Consider the following 19,389-nt stretch of genomic DNA (forward strand, 5'->3'; position numbering starts at 1 on the left):
CCCAGTGCTGCGTTCGAGGAGCCCCGCCCCCCGAATGCCGTATTTACAGAGAGCCCGCCCCCCCCAGTGCCGTATTTACGGCGAGCTCCGCCCACTCAGGGATCGTGTTTCAGACAGAGCACCGTGCCCCCTGACCACAATTCTCACTTTCTCACACCTTGTCAAATAGGGTGTGTGCAATACTGACCAGGCCAGAAGTTATTACCCATTCCTAATTTCTATTGAGAATTTGCTACTGAGCTACCACCCTGAATCTCTGCAGTTCTTTTTGCAGTTGCACAGGACATTGGTTAGGCCACTTTTGGAACACTGCGTTCAGTTCTGGTCCCCTCCTTTGGGAAGGATGTTGTGAAATTTGAAAGGGTTTCGAAAAGATTTATAAGGCTTTTGCCAAGGTTGGAGGATTTGAACAACAGGGAGAGGTTGAACAGCTGGGGCTATTTTCCATGGAGCATCACAGTCTGAGGGTTGACATTCTAAAGGTTTATGCAATCATGGTGTGGGGAATCCAAAAACAAAGGGCATAGGTTTAAAGTAAGGTGGAAAGATTTAAGAGGGATCAAACGAGCAACTCTTTCATGTCGAGGGTGGTGCGTGTATGGAATGTGCTGCCAGAGGAAATGGTGGAAACTGGTCCAATGACAATGTTTAAAAGGCATGTGGATAGGTACATGAATAGAAATGGTTTAGAGGGATATTGGCCAAAAGCTAGCAAGTGGTACAAGAATAGTTTGGGATATCTGGTCAACATGGATGAGTTGGAGCAAAGTGCCTGTTTCCGTGTTGTATATTCTATGACTCTGTGCTGATCTTTTGATGAAGGAAAGGTCATTGATGAAGTAGCTGAAGATGGTTGGACCTGGAACACCATCCTGAGGCAATAATATCCTGGAAGAGATAACTGACCTTCAACAATCACATCAATGTTCTTTTGTATCAGATATGATTCCAACCACAAACATGACACAGCCATGGAAGGATATTACTCGTGTCTTTAACTGTGAAGAGTGACATGAAGTAATTATTCAGTTTCTGAGCCAATTCCTTGTTCCCCGCTACGTTCTGCCCAGCATCATTTTCCTGCGGCCCAATGTCCTCTTTTGCCCTTGACGTATCTAAAGAAACTGTTACAGTCCTCCTTTATATTACTGGCTAGCTTGCCCTCATATTTAATCTTCACCCTCCTTATTTCTTCTTTTGTTGCCCTCTGTTAGTATTTGTAAGCTTCCCAACCCTCTGGTTTCCCACTGCTCTTCGCCACGTTAAATGCTTTCCCTTTTGCTTTTATGCTATCCCTGACTTCCCTAGTCAGCCACTGTTGCCCTGTGCCTCCTGAATTACTCCTAGAAACTCCTGCCATTACTATTCCACTGTCTTCCTGCTAGGCTCCTCTCCCAGTCAATTCTGCCCAGCTCCTCCCTCATGCCTCTGTAGTTGCTTTTATTCAGCTGTAATGCCATTACCTTTGATTGTATCTTCTCCCTCTCAAATTGCAGAGTAAATTCAAACATATTCAGCAATCTTCAGCCAGAAATGCTGAGTGGATGATCCATCTCAGCCTCCTCCAGTGGTCCCGACATTACAGATACCAGTCTTCAGTCTTCAATTCACTCCACGTGATATCAAGAAATGGTTGGAGGCACTGGATACTTCAAAGGCTACAGGTCCTGACAAAATTCCAGCAATTGTACTGAAGACTCATACTCCAGAACTTGCCGCTCCCCTAGCCAAGCTGTTCCAGTACAGTTACAACACTGACATCTACCTGACAATGTGGAAAATTGTCAAAAAATGCCCTGTGCATAAAAAGAAGCAGGACAAATCCTGCATACTCCCCACTTGCCTGGAAGAGTGTAGCCCTAACAACACTCAAGAAGCTTGACACCATCCAGGACAAAGCAGCCTACTTTATTGGCACTGCATCCACAAATATCCACTCCCTCCACCACCGATGCTCACTAGCAGCAGTGTGTACTATCTACAAGATGCACTTCAGAAATTCATCAAAGAGCCTCAGACAGTACCTTCCAAACTCATGACTACTTCCATCTAGAAGGACAAGGGCAGCTGATACATGGGAATACCACCACTTTCAAGTGACCCTCCAAGCCACTTACCATCCTGACTTAGAAATATATTACCATTCCTTCACTGTCACTGGGTCAATATTTTGGAATTCCCTCCCTAATGGCATTGTGGATCAACCCACAACAGGTGGACTGTGGTGATTCAAGAAGGAAGTTCACCACCATCTTCTCAAGAGCAACTAGAAACAGGCAATAGATCTGGCCAGCCAGTGATGCCCACATTCCACAAAATAAATAAATGTATTCCAAGCCTCTGACCTGCTGTTGTAGCCACTGCATTTATCTGGCCAATTTAAGTGTTTATGCTCCATTTTTACATTGCAAGCCAGTTTCTCTCCTGTTGACATGGCTAGGAAGGTACCATATAATGATTCTTAACTATTTCTGAACAAAACTTACTCTTACAAGGCCAGTGGCCTACATAGAATAGGAACCTCAGCAAAAATAGTTGTTAACTTTGTATTGCAAGAAACAGATTGGAACTAGACTGGCATTGTGTACACACAGTAAAAATAATGTACTAGCCAATTATATCATAGAAGTTGGCACAAATTATCCCCCTTTCCAAGCCCAAACCTTTGAAGATTTTGTGAGAATTGTGAATTCTTCAGTAACGTTCAGAGCAGATGTAACCCTGGCATGCCGCTGAAATAACCACTGAGAACCACAATTGGCAACCTCACCACCATGGCAGTTTCCTCAGATGACAGCATAACAACAGCCATCTCTCATTGAATTGGACGACTCCACATTTTTCACACTTTTCTGAGAACGGAATATCTTTGAGTTTCAATTCTGTTGTAATTTTCTGCATCCCCTATCTTGTCAGATGCCAACTGTTTTTTCTTTGACACTAGATGGAGTACAAGAGCTATCAAAGTATCCCTAAATGTATTTATAATAATCAAAACCTCATCATCTGTGGGTGGCTAGCAGCACAAGCTTATTGTGGATAATATATTTTTTAAAAGTGACTAGTGATGCTGTGTAGCTCTCCTCTGTACCACAAAGGACTGCGCAAGCAGGCCAGTCAACTCAATGAGAGAAAAAAATTGCAAAGTTTACAGATTAAGGAAGTGAACCAAAGCAAAATGACAAGTGAATGTAGTTCAGATGGGATAAAGAAAATGCACACCTCAAGTCATGTCTGAAACTAATAACACACAGTGTAAGAATATGATTAAATTAAAACATACTGTAGTAATCAATGATCTGTTGCAGATTTGGCTATTCCATGTATACTTCTGAATGGTAAACCTTACAAGTGAATGGAAACCCAGAGCTCGTGGTTTAGCTTGCAAATTATTCCACAGGTAAGCACTGAGGGAAAAATAACGTGAAAATGTAATAAGAGTCCCCATTTGAATAACATCTTCCCTGTCTCCCTGATAGCCCAAAACATTACCTAGCTGATGAATTACTTTTATAGTGTGGTCACTACTGTGGTATAGGGAAACATGACACCCAATTTTCATGTGGCAAAATATCACAAATAAATTAGATTCCCTACAGTGTGAAAACAGGCCCTTCGGCCCAACAAGTCCACACTGCCCCTTGGAGCATCCCACCCAGACCCATCCCCCTATAACCCCCACACACCCTTGAACACTACGGGCAATTTAGCATCTCCAATCCATTTAGCCTGCACATCTTTGGACTGTGGGAGGAAACCGGAGCACTCAGAGGAAACCCATGCAGACGCAGGGAGAATGTGCAAACTCTGCACAGACAGTTACCTGAGGCTTGAATCGAACCTGGGTCCCTGGTGCTGTGGGGCTGCAGTGTTAACCACTGAGCCACAGTGCCACCCCAAAGTGATTAGCCTGTTCTAATGATGTTTGTGATTATCCTGATTTAATGGTGTTTTTAAGGTAGGATTCAGTGCCTTGACATCAAAGCAGCATTTGATTGTGTGTAGTATCAAATAGTCTTAGTAAAACTAGTGCACATTGGAATTGAGGGTGAATCACTCGTGATTTGAGTACAAAAAAATCTCCAGTGCAAAGTAAGTAGTTTTGGTTGTTGGAGATGAATCATCTCAGCCCTATGATATCACTGAAAGAGTTCCACTGAGTAGTGCCCTAGGTGCAACAGTCTACAGCTGCTTCATCAAAGACCTTCATCATGAGGTCAGAAGTGGGAATATTCACTGATTCTACAATCAGTGTTTAGCATCACTTACCACACCTTAGACAATAAAGCAGGTTGTGTCCAAATGCAGTAAAAGACAACCTTAAGGCTTGATCTGATAAATGGCAGGTAATATTTGTACCACTGAACTGCCAGGCAATGACCGCCTCCAACAAGGGAGAATCTAACCACCATCCCTTGATAAAAACTAAAAGAATTGCGGATTCTGTAAAACATGAACAAAAGCAAAGTTGCTGGAAAAGCTCAGCAGGTCTGGCAGCATCTGTGGAGGTGAAAACAGAGTTAATGTTTTGGCTCCGATGACCCTTCCTGAGAACTCCTTGATGTTCGCTAACATTACCGTTGCAGAATTTCCCAACTATCAACATCTTGTGAGGTTACCTGATCAGAATTGAAACAAATCAACCATAGGTAATTCCCTTCCTGTTTTCCCCAAAGCTAGTCCCGATCTGCAGGTACAGATCAGGCGTGCAATTTACTTGCCTGGATGATTGCAGCTCCAAGACATTTCTGAAGCTTGACAGCAACGAGGACAAAGCAGCTTGCTTGACTGTCACCGCTTTTAATGTTCACACCTTTCATTCCTGACATACAGTAGCAGCAGTGTGTACTGCACATAATATATAATGCAACAATTAATCAAAGCTCCTTTGATAGCAGCTTCCAGACCTGTGATCACCAACACTTGGAAGGAGAAGAGCAGCAGATATATAGGAGCATCACCACCAGCAAGTCTCTATCCAAGACTTACATCGCTGCACCTTGTTGTCAAGGGGTCAAAGTCCTGCAACTCCTTTCTTAACAGCACTAGAGGTGTTCTTGGATTCCCACGACTCCAATAGTTCATAGTAGCAACTCACCATTCTCTTCTTGGGCGACATACAGTAAAAGCCAACCATGCCCACACCCAATGATGCAATAATAATAAAAACTAAATTAAAAACAAATATTGGATAGGATACAGGGAGAACTCTCCTGTCCTTCATGTTATCCCAAGAGGTCTTATATATCTATTTGGGACCTTTAATTAACACTTTGTGTGAAAAGTGGCACCTTACCATTGTACTGAATTAGCATTTGAAGCTTTGCGCTTAAGTCTTCAAAGTACGGATTGAACCCATAACTTTCTGACTCAGAATCAAGACAGTACTGCTCAGTTAGGGGCCTTCTCGACATTATGTAAGTTACAGTGAAATTGTGCTGAATTTTCAATGGCCAGTGGACATAAGTGGGCCTGAAAAATGGAAACAAATCCTTGGGTGGCTTCATAGAACATTACAGCACAGTACAGGCCCTTTGGCCCTCGACGTTGTGCCGACCTGTCATACCGATCTCAAGCCCATCTAACCTACACTATTCCATGTACGTCCATATGTTTATCCAATGACGCCTTAAATGTACCCAAAGTTGGCGAATCTACTACCGTTGCAGGCAAAGCCTTCCATTCCCTTACTATTCTCTGAGTAAAGAAACTACCTCTCACATCTGTCCTATAATCTTTCACCCCTCAATTTAAAGCTATGCCCCCTCGTGCTTGCCGTCACCATCCTAGGAAAAAGGCTCTCCCTATCCACCCTATCTAACCCTCAGATTATTTTATGTGTTTCAATTAAGTCACCTGTCAACCTTCTTCTCGCTAATGAAAACAGCCTCAAGTCCCTCAGCCTATCCTCGTAAGGCCTTCCCTCCATACCAGGCAACATCCTAGTAAATCTCCTCTGCACCCTTTCCAAAGCTTCCACATCCTTCTTATAATGCGGTGACCAGAACTGTACACAATACTCCAAGTGCAGCCGCACCAGAGTTTTGTACAGCTTCACCATAACCTCTTGGTTCCGGAACTCAATCCCTTATTAATAAAAGCTAAAACACCGTATGCCTTCTTAACAGCCCTGTCAACCTGGGTGGCAACTTTCAAGTATCATTAAGTTTTCCTGTGTTTATGTGATTATACAGGAGTCAAAGTGACAACTAGAACAGTTATTTGATCAGCCACAGTGTACATTCCATACTTAAATACATAAGCATCGCCATCAGTCTTAATAACCCCATTCCCTTTCCAACACTCCCATTCTGCCTCTCTTCATCCCCATTTTCAACACTTCTATTCTCCTGCCCTTCCTCGTTCAAACCCATGCCTCCCCATCATCTCCCCCAATTCTTCCCATTTTCCCCACTCCATCTCCCAAAGCCCATCCCAAACCCCCACCTACTCTTCTCTCCAAACCCTCCAAGGCACTGCCTACTCCATTCTCAACTCTCCTCTCCACTCTCTTTCACAGTACCCCCTTTTATTCTATTCATTGCCTCTCACAACTTCCCCAAGAGCTGCTGTGTTATTGAAAGATGACATCTGCTCCCGTGATACAAAGTGGCAGCCCAATGTTGGAGGGTTTGTGGGCTTTATCACTCCACCAAAGGGAAATTAAGGACACTCTCCCAGCACTAAATGGCAGTGGGCTGTCAGTGGCAGTTCGGGTTGATGTCAGTGCTGGAGACTCCATTTGACATGGAAGACACTGACCTAAATATTGGCTGCAACAGTAGTAAATTTGTTTGTCTTTTTACCCCTTTTAGTAACCAGCAGTGGGAAAAAGACACTTTATACTCCAATGTACTTAGCCAGCTCTTACCTCTGGCAGTGAGGCTGTGGCTGTTATAAATCTTCTTGTTGACTCCCAAGACATTGGAACCCATTAGCGATCCTTAATTGGACAGGTCTCCCAGTGGCAGAGGCAGTCTTTTAATTGGCCACTTCCTTCAAAATAATTCTCTTTGGTCTGTCAGTTACATTTGCAGGTTCCTGGCCCCCTACTTCACACAACCGGCAGGTTGAGGACACAGGAATTAAAATCCTGCCCATTATGACAATATTGTAATAAACATTTAGTAGTAAATTCATTTTGTGTTGTAAATAGAGGGGAATGTTTTATTTAAACATTTTTGTTCTAAGGAAAAGGTTTGATTAACTACACATTGTATTTCAAACTTTGGCTGGCCCGTTGTAGGATGGGAAGGAAGACATACTACTGGAAAAGTTGGGAATTGCATCTGCTGTTCTTCTTCTTTGTGGGGGCCATTTTGGGAATCTAAAGGTCTTCCTCCTCCTCTTATTCTCTGATCTTTCCCACAAATGTTGCAAATTATTTAGGGGCAGAATTTTTTGAATGGCAGGAATTCCCATCCTGCCGGAGAAAAGTTTGGCAGGAAATGAACTTGCTTGACAGCTGCCTTGTAGCTATTTGGTACTCCATGCAGACTGATGGTGATATGAGGAGCTGACAGCACTGTTATCCCAGCAAAAAGATGCGGAATTCACCAAGTCCCAAAGGACAAACCACAATGAGCCCAGGAGGTGAGGCGCCTGGGGTAGGGTGTGTGTTTGTGGTAGAGGGGGAAACCTAAGCAGGTCAGACAATGATGGGGTGGAGGAAGGGCTTGCATGGGATCCATAATCTTTCCTGATGTTCACTTGTGTCCCAGGCATGCTAATCTGCTGGGCTTCACTCTTAACCCCAAAACCTGTTGGTGGGATGGGAAGTAGCTGTTTAGTGACAAATTACTTAAATACTTGAGGAAGTGTCTCTTTTGGCGAAAGGCTGGAAGAGACAATTTAGCTTGGTTCAGCTCTTATAAAATCACTGTCAGATGGCAAAGGGCAGGTAGGTGGTGAGAAGGATACACTTAGGACTTACAAGACTCCTGCCTGCCAAGTCATTGGCAGGGAACCATAAAAGTCTGCCTATGGTTTATTTTGTTGTCATTACGTCTTTGCAGTAGAAACCAGCCAATAACTAAGATAAACAAAACAGAGTGATTTCAAGTTCAAACCATAATCTGTCCTGGTTCAAAAACAGCTACAGGAAGCACTTCAATTTGTTTTATGCAAAAATAAAACCGCTCTTCAAATTATTGAAATAAACAAATAGGAAAATTTAAGAACAATATGCTTGAGCTAGAAGTCAGGTGATTGTCATATTTGACCAAATCAGTGAATTTTGTAAGGAACCAAAGGGAATGCTGCAACAATAGCACAATAGGCTAGCAGACACCCATTATCTTTAGTGGTGAGAATTGAAAAGAGGAAAGAGAAAGAAGAGTTTTTAAATTTATTTTCTTTCTCCCATGTGGAGAAGAGCAAGCCATTCCTTTGGGATAAGGTACCAATTGTGACATACACATCTGGAAAGAAACAATTTACAATTACTAGGTAGGATAGAAAACTTTCTATTAATTTTATTTTACAAAATCAGAGTTTCATTTATGAGATGGAAAACAGAGGTAACATTGTTGGTGATTAGAAAATTGCCATTGACATTTCTCATTCCACAACACTAATTTCAGCTTTGATTCCATAAATAACACCTGACTGCTAATTTAAAATGTAAAAAAAGGACAAGGCCTGTGTTTATAAAATATTTGTAATATCAGCATAAGTTAAAATGATCAAGATCAAAATGGAGCTTCTCAGACGATGATGGTGAAGGTTAGGATTTGCTTTGAGAAACACCCTATAGTCTTCCAGGCATCTCGTTTTCCTGATTTTCAGTTTCAATGTAACCATCCAGTGAAGACTAAAAGAAAAATAAGGATTTATGATAAATAAGGTTCTCAGCAAAGAAGAATTTAGAGAATAAAATGTGAGGCTGGACGAACACAGCAGGCCAAGCAGCATCTCAGGAGCACAAAAGCTGACGTTTCGGGCCTAGACCCTTCATCAGAGAGATCATCATTAGAGAAATTGATTTAATAGGCACTGAAACAACTAAACAGCAGAGTGGCATAAATGTTCTGCTCTGGTAAGCTCTGAAATAGTTACCTTCCTATAAAACCATAGATCCAGATAAACTCAGGTTTTGCCTTCAACTATCATTTGCCACAAATAAATATTTATAAGTATTGATATGCTTCCTTACGTTACTCATACTATGTTCAATATTTAAAGAGAGTCTCAATATCAAACCTTTTAAAATTCAGCCTAAATATGATGATAGCATTTTCATGTTCTGCCTTTTGCAAAATTTTAATAAAATGGGTTGTTGATGAATCACAAGAAGCACTTGATATGAGCAAGACCTAAAATACTGCAGTTGATATGGAATCATTCGTGAGCTTGTGATTTTAATAAAAAAATTGCACATTTCAAATGGTTAGATAAAGAATAGTTATAACCAATCACCTGGAAATAAAAAGTGTTTTACACAGATTAAATATTGTGATAGTATTATGACACGTTATGTAACTAATGCAACAGTAATTTATATGCAGCAACATTCCACAAATGGCAGTTAATGACAGGCCGAAGTGAGCAGTGGGCCATGAGGAGAGCATTTAGCCCTTTGAATTTGTTCTGCTATTCAATGGAATTAAAGTTGATATGTGACTTAAATTTTACATACCCACCTTTGCCCTATAATATTTCTATTTGTTAACATGATGCTGATTATGTCAGTATTCATTGCCCATCCTTAAATTGTCTAGAGAAGGTAGATTTGAAGTGTCTTCTTGAATGACTGTAGTCCATGGGTTGTAAATACATTCACAGTGCTGTTAGGAAGGGAGTTCCAAGATTTTGATGCTGTGATGCTGTAGTAATCAAGTCAGGATGTTCTGAGGCTTGGAAGAACATCAGTTTTGGAAGAGGAAGTGCTGCCAGAGGAACTCTGTTGAGAGTTGTTGCAGTACATCTTGCAGATAGTACACAGCGCTCCCACTGTGCGCCAGTTGTGGAAGAAGTGAATGTTGAACTTGTGAAATAGATTGCAAAGCAAAACCCCAGTTGCTTTGTCCTGGATGGCGTCAATCTTTGAATGTCAGAGTTCACTCATCCAGGCAGTTAGAGAGTATTCCATCACTCTCCCAACTTGTGCCTAGTAGATAGTGAGGAGGCAGATGTGAGACAGGAGACTTACTACAGAATACCAAGCATCCGACCCTTTTTCAGTCACTGTATTTATATGGCTGGTCAAATTCAACTCCTGATTAATGAGAACCCGTTGGATGTTGATAAAATGAAACTCAGTGATGGTAATGCTGTTGAACATCATGGAGAGATGTTTAGATATTCTCTTGTTAGAGATGGTCATTGCCTGGCACTTGTAACGCGTCAGTTCAAGCCTAAATATTGTTCAGGTCTTGCTGCATTTGGACATTGACTGTTTCGATACCAAAAAGGAGGCGTAAACGATGCTAAACATTGATGATTGTACAGTGAAACATACCCCTTTCTGATCTTATGATGGAGGGAAGGTTAGTGATGAAGCAGTTGAAGACAGCCAGGCCAAGGGTGCCACCAGGAGGAAGTGCTACTGTGAAATCCTGTGGCTGAAGTGATTGACTTCCAAAAAGCACAACCATCATCTGTTAAGCAAATTATTACTCTAACCAGTGACTCCCAACTTTGCTTGAGCCCTTTGATGACATACTCAGTCAAATGCTGCTTTTACATGCAGGGCCATTACACCTGCTTCCCCTTTCATCCATGCTTGGATCAAGTCCACAACGAGCTGGGTGGATCTTACAGAACCGAAACTGATTAGCAGCGAGCAGATTGTTATTTTGCAAGTGCTGCCTACTAGCATTCTCAACAACACTTTGCTGATGATTGAAAGGAGGCTGATAGGGCAGTCATTGGACAGAGTGGATTGGCCTGATTTTTTGTGGACACTGTCTGGGCAATCTTCCATATTGGCAGGTAGAGGCCAGCATTGCAACAGGGCTGGAACAGTTTGTTCAGTGGCAAAGTTAGTTCTAGAACATACAAGTCTAAAGTACTATTTGCCAGAAAGTTGTCAAGGTCTTGCATCTTTTTTATTACCTAGCACCTTCTGCCTTTTCTTGATGTCTAGTAGAGTGAATTGAATTGATTGAAGGCTGGCCTGTATGATGCCAGGGACTTCTGAAGCAGGTGGAGATGAATTCTCTATTTAGCACTTCTAGAGGATGTTGCTTGCAAAAGGTTCAGTCTTGCCTTTTGCAAAGCTGTTGTGGGCTACCCCCATCCCAGAAGTTTGTGGATATTTATGGAGGTTTAATCGTCTGATACCTTCATCACTGGATACGACAAGATAGCCAAGCTTAGTTCTGACCTATTGACTGTAGGATCATTTAGCCCTGTGTATCTCAGGCTGCCTCTGCAGTTTGGCACACAAGCAGTCATGAGCTGTAGCTTCATCAGGCTGACACCTCATTGCCTGGTGCTGTTCTTTACAAGCGCCACTCTTCACTGAGTAATGGTTGATCCCCTCATGTTACGTTAATTGTAGAGTGGGATATCTGCAGGGTCATGAGGTTATAGACTGTGTTTGAATACGATTCAGACGCTGCCTTATGGATGCCCAGTTATGGATACCCAGTCACTAAGTGCCAGATTCTTTTTGAGAGATATCATATTCAGCAGGTTTTGAATCATAGAATTCCTACAATGTCGAAGGAAGCCATTCAACCTCTCAAGTCCACACCAACCTTCCGAACAGCATCCTACACAGATCCAGCCCCCTATCTGATCTCTATAGCCCACATTTACCTTGTGTCCATCCACCTAACCTGCACATCTTTGGTCTATGGGAGGAATCCAGAGAATCTGGAGGGAACCCACACAGACACAGGGAGAATATGGAAACTGCAAACAGGCTGTCGTCCAACAGTGGAATAGAACTTGGGTGCCTACAGCGGTGAGGAGCAGTGCTAACCACAGACACCATGGCACCCTCCAAAATACCTCCGATTAACAAAAATAAACAATAAATCTTAGTTATAAATTTAATATTTAATCTAGCATCAACCACCATTTATGGAAGGGAGTCCCAAAAATGAGAAGATTAGGGATTAAAAATTAGGGATTCTATGATTCTACGAAGTGTTTTCTGAGTTCACTCTTAAAAAGATGTGGTTCTAATACTCTATAGACCTTGTCCCTAGTCCTAGTCTCTGCAAGCAACAAAAATAATTAATTTCAATTTCCCCTATCTGTTCATATTACTATCATGAAAACATCAATTAAGCCACTCTTTAACCTACATTTCAGGGAATAAAACCTTAATTTATGTAATCTTGTTTTACATTTTAACCCTTGATATCCAGCTACCATTCTGTCTAATCTACACTGAACTCCTTTCCAGATCAGTGAATTCTTTTTGAAGTGTGATGCCCTGAACTGCCACAATATTCCAGTTATAGCCTACATATCCAGCTTAATCTGACTTTCAAGGACTTTTGGTTCATAATCTTGTAAGAATGGTACTTCAGGTGATTATCTGAGTATGTTTTGTTAAAAGTATGATTTGGGTTTTTAACCTTCATACAAATTGAGGTCCAGACTTCCATCATCTTCTGGAGAGGAGAACATTTTTCACCTAACATCATGAGCTGTCAGGTCAGTTCTTAATGTGATTTGGTTCAGAATAAAAAAAGACTCTCAATGTCAAAGTTTTAAACTCAAAAGTTTGAATCTATCATAAGTGGGTACTTTGCAAGATCATCAAATTGCCTATCCACAAGACAAAAAGGCATAACATTTTGGGTATTGTTTCATTCTATATTTTTATGTATTTCTGACAGTGGGCTAAATCTTGCATTTTTTTGGCTAAATCCAAGTTGCATTGCATTTTTTTGAAGGCTTTGTTGCTGCAAGGCTTAGCAAGTTCTCTTGATATTATTTACCGAACTCCCCCAATTAAACTACCTGCCACATCCCTGTGGCATCACTTACATTTCATTTCCCTGCATCTTACAATGATGTTTCTGGAGTTTGAAAGCCCATAGTACGTTTCCAAGTGCACAGTCAAGAGCTGCCCTGATTTGTTCCTGATATTTGCCCTGAACATGGCAGAGAGGGGAAATCTACAGTCTTCTTTGCAGGCAGGGTTGAAGATGTTCTGCTACATATCCTCAGCCAGCTGGACAAATGCACCACAATGCAGGGAGAAAGTCAATGATCTTCTCCACTCTGCCAGTGTTAAGTACCCCCATCTTTTCTCTGATAATTTTGTTTAAAAAAAGTTTGTGGGATGCAGACATTGCTGAGAAGGGCATCATTCCCTGCCCATCTCTAATTGCCTGGAGGGGAGTCAAGAGTTAACCACATTGCTGTGGGTATGGGGTCATATGTAGGCCAGACCAGGTAAGGACAGCAGATTTCCTTCCCTAAAAAGGTATTAGTGAACCAGACTGTCATAAAATCAAATCAACAGTGGTTACATGGTCATCATTAGAATAATTCAAAAAAAAAGTTAATTACTAGATTTTTATTGGATTCAAATTTTGCCATATTGGGATTTGAATACATGTGTCCAGAACATTAGCCTGGGTTAGAAGGCCAGTGAAACTACCATTGCACCACATCGTCCCCAATCTTAACTTTTCTTGATTATGTTATAGATATCCAAATGCTCTGCTAGCACATCCTTGATAATGGACACTAACATTTTCCAAATGATAGGTAATAAGCTAATTACACAATAGTTTCCTGTTTTTGTCTCCTCCCTTTTTAAATAAAGATGTTTCATTGATAGTTTTCCAATCCTTTGAAACATTTTTCCAGAATCTAAGCATTGTCGGAAGGTTACTACCAGTGCCTACATTATCTCTGCAGCTACTTCCTTTAAAATCCAAGGATGCAACCCATCAAGCCAAGGGGACTTAATGGCCTGTATCCTCATTAGTTTTCTTAGTATATTTTTCTCTAGTGATAATTACTGCAAAAATTTGCACCCCACCTTCAGCCCTCTGATTATCTAGTATTTTTGGAAAGCTATTAACGTCCTTTACTATGAAGACTGATGTAAGCATTAGTTAACTCTTCTGCCATTTCCTGTCTCCCCATTACTATTTCTCCAGTCTTGCTGTTTAAGACAACACACACAGAATACTGGAGAAAGCTGTAGGAAAGAAATGGAGAGTTAATGTTTCAAATCCAATATGACTCTTTTACACAACTCATTCTCCAAGATCCCCATGTTAACTGATGCTTCTCTTCCTTTTTGTGTAATTAAAGATGTTCTTAATGTCAATTTTTATGTTACTTGCTGGTTTGCCCTGTTTACTTTCTTCCTCTTTATTCATTTTTCTCATCACTTTTGTTGGCTTTTAAAACTTTCCTAATCACGATATCTGATTAATCTTGGCCACATTGTTTCTTCTTCCAATTTCAATTTGATACGGTCCTCAACTTCCTTGGTTTTTCTTCGTGGCTCTCTGTTAATTTGATTTCATATTAAAATACAAAACACATCTCACATGCACTCAAAATGGACACTGCAAATATTGGAGCTGCATGCTCCTCTGAACAAAGGCCTCAGGTTTCTGCAAAATAACACATTTCAAAGGACTGAAATTTAGCCCCAACATAACCTCTGCTATCCCACTCACCTGCATCAGGATCCTTTCCTTTTTTAATCTGCTATAAAAATTCAGGACGTCTGTGTTAGCATGGACCACTCTCCTGTCAAAGTCCATCACTCGAAGACCTTCCAAGCTTCGAGCACGAGACAGCGCCACATATGCCTGCCCGCTTTCAAACACACGTGCCAGTGAGATTTCCACACAGTCTAATGACATGCCCTGAACGAGAGAGGGTAAATAAATGAAATAAATATTAATTGCAATTATTCTAGAAACACATGCATGTATCAAAGCAAGTAACATCCCCACAGATGGTTTAAACAAAGTAAAATTTGGAGTGATGTCAAATGAGCTACTGATTCCCCATCATCTGCTTCACTCTAATGCACACATTCAAGATCTGCTTGCTTCATTCTTGCAGTGGTTATTTCAGATTTTCAAGTCTTATTTTACACCTGCTTAATGAAGCACACCCATTTACTTACACTCGTAGGAAGCCAACTAAAGGAACACCTGTATAATTGTTTCCTCCCCATTTGCCAATGCTTGACATCCATAACTCCCTCTGGGTAGTGAGAGCAGGGCATGAGAATTGCAGTGCTTAGAATGTCCGTCAAATGTAATCTGTTCCAGTAACTGACTCCTCCTCCAACAAAAGATCACAGAGCTCAAAAATCATCTCTTAATTAATCTTTGCACAAGCGTCACAAGCTTTACTGACAAAGCTGAAGAGTTCCACCTCCCAAGAATCTGTGCCCAGGAGGCTTAGTGAAAGGGCTTTGAAGCCACAGATTGAAAACATCAGCTGTCATAAATGTTTGTTTCAGACCTTGTGCACTTAATTGTGGAAAATGTGGTATGGTAACCCTTGGAGAACTAAAAAGGGAATACAGTCCCAAAACAAACTGAACAGCAATTTGAGAAACTGGTATGAGATTGATATTGTTTTGTCCACAAGGTCAGACAACTCTGGATTAGTTCTGAAGAAGTGTTACATTGGACTCAAAACATAAGTGTATCTGCCTGTGCAGAGTGTTTATCCGGCAATTTCTGTTTTTATTCGAGATCAGCTCCTTTTATGTCTAAAAATTGCACCACATTTAACATGCATTGACTATAAACTTGATGGATGCACTACCTCATTGTTCTTGATGCTGCTGCTGTGGCTAAAAGGGAAGGAAATGTGACATTTTAAAAAATGTATTGCATTTTTAAAATAGTTAACATGGAAGTTATTTGAACACAAAGGTCTCCTGGATGTTCACTTTAAGGAAGTTTCACAACCAACTATACAGGTCAGTTGTCAAAAATAAAGACCAAGGGTTTGTTTATAATCGGTTACAAACACTTTCAAGTCCATATTTTGCTGAACGCAAAACGGGGATGTGATTCATCAGTATTAGAAGAGAAAGATGAATCGTGTATTTTCAAATTTGCACTTTCAAATTAGTTTAGTTGAAAGTATTTTACATCAAATGTTTCAGTTTGCGGCACTCTGGCCCGGGAGTCAGAAAATTATAGGTTCAAATCCCACTCTTGGAGGAACGTGGCACTGTCGGGGGTTCTAACCTTCACGTGCAAAACAAAATTAGTGATCCAGTGGCAATATTCAAAATAAAAATGAAGGATTTATTTCAGCTTTCTAGCTAATATTCCACTTTCAACCAACACCACCTTTATACAAAATGTGACTGCAGTTGTTTACAACGCACGCCACCATGTTAAAGCAAATAATTACAAAGTGCTTGATGACATATTGGTGAGGGGCAGTATACAACTATAGTGTTGCAAGACGTAACTGTAGTATCAGCTATCCAAAGAACAACTTGCTGGTGATAATGATTTGTCTGTACATTTACGTTGATTTTGATTTGATCACAATGGTAAATGTTTGGAAAGTAAAACTTATCCATCAAGTATTTTCATGGGGAAGTTTGATTCCTTCATTTATGATCTGCTCAGGAATACAGCAATACCTGACTCTTGTGAATGGAGATGGCCCAGGCTAACTTCAGAGGCAGCTGATGTCTCGTCAGGTAGGATCCACCTAAACCTTTAATCATCCAACGTTCTGGCTTTATCGTCGCCATTACACCGCACAAAAATCTGACTTGGGGAAGAGCTAGGCAGATAAAAGAAACACTCATTAACTCATTACTGGTTTCTTGCTAAAGACTTGTATAGCATCTAACCTCTGTCTACAACATGAAGCATTCTCAATGACCCAAAGTTAAAACCAATAATGCATGCAGAAATACTTATGCCACCACCTGTGCAGAGGGCAACTGAGTGTCCGGGACATGAGGTCTAGAACAATACATTTACTGGGTTAAGTATTAACCTTAGAAAGTCTTAAATATTTTCTGCAGGCTTCCCACCGAACAGCTCACCAAAAGGACAGACCGGATGCCTGTCTATTGAATAAAAACCAGGACCAGCTGGAGCTAGGGAGCAGAGAGGAGGGAGAGATCACAGTCAATGAGGTGTCTCAGCTCATGGAGCTGGAAGCAGATAAGAATGTTTGGCTCAGTGGAAATATGGAAAAACATTCCTGCTCCTCTTCACCCACAGGCAATGTTGTAAATGCAATCAATCCATGGACGTGGTCCTTTTAGCCTCTATTTCACCTGCTGAGTTTCCCTAAGGCCCAAGTTTAATTAGCTGCTCCCCATTCCATTTCAGTTAAATCAAGAAGGAGACAGACTGAAGTACTTTAGGGTGGTGTAATTTTTTAATATTACCCCCCATTCAACCATTGTAAATTTACATCTTTAATTTCTCCCAGCAAACTCAAACATCTCATTCAGTGCCAATCATTCTACTCCCTTCCCTGATCATCAGGCTCGACTATTGAAATCCACTCTTATTTGGTAACCCACAATCTCCCCTCTGTAAACTGGAGGTCATTCAAAGCTGTCGTTCAGTGTCTCAATTCATTGCACAACTCACTCACCTCTCATTCTTATGCTCACTGACATATGTTGATTCTGATTTTCAGTTTATTTTAAAATCTTCATCCTTGTTTTCAAATCACTCCTCCCTATCTCTGCAACCTCAGAGTTTCATAACTTTTTAAGATAGCTATGTCATCCCAATTCCAGCCTCATGAGCATTTTAAATTGGTTTTAGACAGTTTTAATTGGCTCACCACTGGGAGATGTACCTTCAGCTGCTTTGGTTCAAAGTTATGGAATTTCCTCTCCAAACCTTCACATTTCTCTATCAGACTTCACTCATTTAAAAATACACTTCAAACCTCTCACTTTAACTAAGTTTTGGTCACCTGACTTAATATCTCCTTTGTGGCTTAGTGTTGTACTTGGTTTTATAAACTTTTGAAGTGCTTTGAGGCATATTATAAATGTGTAGAAATATTAGTTTTGTCGCAATTGTAGTCATAATGTCCCAGATTTACTTTTATTTTCCCTACATTACTTGTGTTTCTTTATAACATTTCAATAATGCTGAAAGTTAACTTTCCTCATTCCTTAAATTGCTGAAACAATGACCAGAATTTTACAGATACTCATCAGTACTATATGTGGACCCCAATACTTTTTGAGCAAACACTGTATCTGTAGAAAGGCCTCTACCCAATCAGGAAGCTGGCAGCATTACTAAGAGAAATGTTCATGCTAAGGTCACGGTTAAAAGGAGAAGGTGTTTTAGATTGAGTTGTACTCAGAGGGATGAACAAAATTAAATACAAAGTGCTGGGGCCAGATGGGCAGGTCAGGTTGATCAGAGAGAAGAAGTGAAGCAGCAGCAACAACTGGAGTCTGGCAGGGTTGGGGAGGAGGCCACATTGCTCCCTGGGGGTTTGTCCATCAGGCTCACAGCCTTCAGGGATAAAGGACTATGAACTCAGGAAGCTGCTGGTGTTCCCAAACAGCAGGGAGCCAACTGATGTCAGTAGGGAGGTAGAAAGGCAGTTGATGTGACTACGCCCACCTTTTGATACACCGTGTGCTGACTAGAAGGTATTGAGTTTATCTTCCAATATATCTCCTTACCATTTAACTTTGGTTTCTTTATGTATTTGTACCTGGGTACCTTTGTATCTAAGATGCCACTGTGTGTAGAGACATTGTATACTTTTCATTGTACTCCTGTACTTGAGTATACGTGACAATAAAGGACTTAAATCAAATCAATTATCAGTAAGTTGCCTATGAAGTGATATTCTTGCTTGTTGATGACCCTTTTAGCTGCACATCTCGTCTCATTAATATGTACTACTGCGGTCAATCTGAGCTGATAGTTCTCAACATTGAAATTGGAGTGAATAGCTGGTGACCTTCAGCTCACTGCTGGCAATGAGGGAGAGTCTCGGAGCATGATTTGATTTCCTAACATTTCCTGCTGCAACATAGAACTCAGGAGGTCCATGCATGGCAGCAGCTTTTGGAACTGGAGGGTGCTGTGTGTGGGTTCTCTGCACAGCTTACTGCTTCAGGGGACACGTTTTAGATGCTTCCAGTAAGAATTTTCATCCATCTTTAAAATGATTACTTGGACTGGCATTGTATTAAGCCAGACAACTCAACAATTTAAAATTTGTTCACAATGTTGTTAACCCAGCTGGGATTATCAATAATCACAGATGCTTCTTTGTGATATTCATTTAGAAAGCTCATTGCTGGCCGATATGTAACTTTATATTTGTCATCAGATCAATCCTGTTTTAAATGTTCCGAATCTCACTTCACTTCTACTTGTCCCCTCACCATAAAAAATAACCACAATGCCTTATTATTCTGTTTTACTAAGTTGGATTCCGTAAGAGTTAAAAAAAAATGTTTTTTTCCAT

General features: G+C 40.8%; 1 protein-coding gene across 2 annotated transcripts in view; it reads right to left on the reverse strand.

Annotated features, from left to right (window-relative positions):
- Positions 1-8,525: 8,525 nt before the first annotated feature.
- pif1 (PIF1 5'-to-3' DNA helicase homolog (S. cerevisiae)) overlaps positions 8,526-19,389 on the reverse strand; it is a 34,872-nt gene continuing 24,008 nt past the window's right edge. For both annotated transcript variants that reach the window (XM_059648261.1, XM_059648260.1), the window contains exons 11-13: positions 16,556-16,701; positions 14,607-14,798; positions 8,526-8,812 (exon numbers count right to left, since the gene is read on the reverse strand). In XM_059648261.1, the coding sequence (XP_059504244.1) occupies positions 8,750-8,812; positions 14,607-14,798; positions 16,556-16,701 (401 nt within the window). In that variant the 3' untranslated portion in view covers positions 8,526-8,749. The remainder of the gene's footprint in view (positions 8,813-14,606; positions 14,799-16,555; positions 16,702-19,389) is intronic.

The sequence above is a fragment of the Stegostoma tigrinum genome, chromosome 8, assembly GCF_030684315.1.
Source record: "Stegostoma tigrinum isolate sSteTig4 chromosome 8, sSteTig4.hap1, whole genome shotgun sequence".
Classification (NCBI taxonomy): Eukaryota; Metazoa; Chordata; class Chondrichthyes; order Orectolobiformes; family Stegostomatidae; genus Stegostoma; species Stegostoma tigrinum.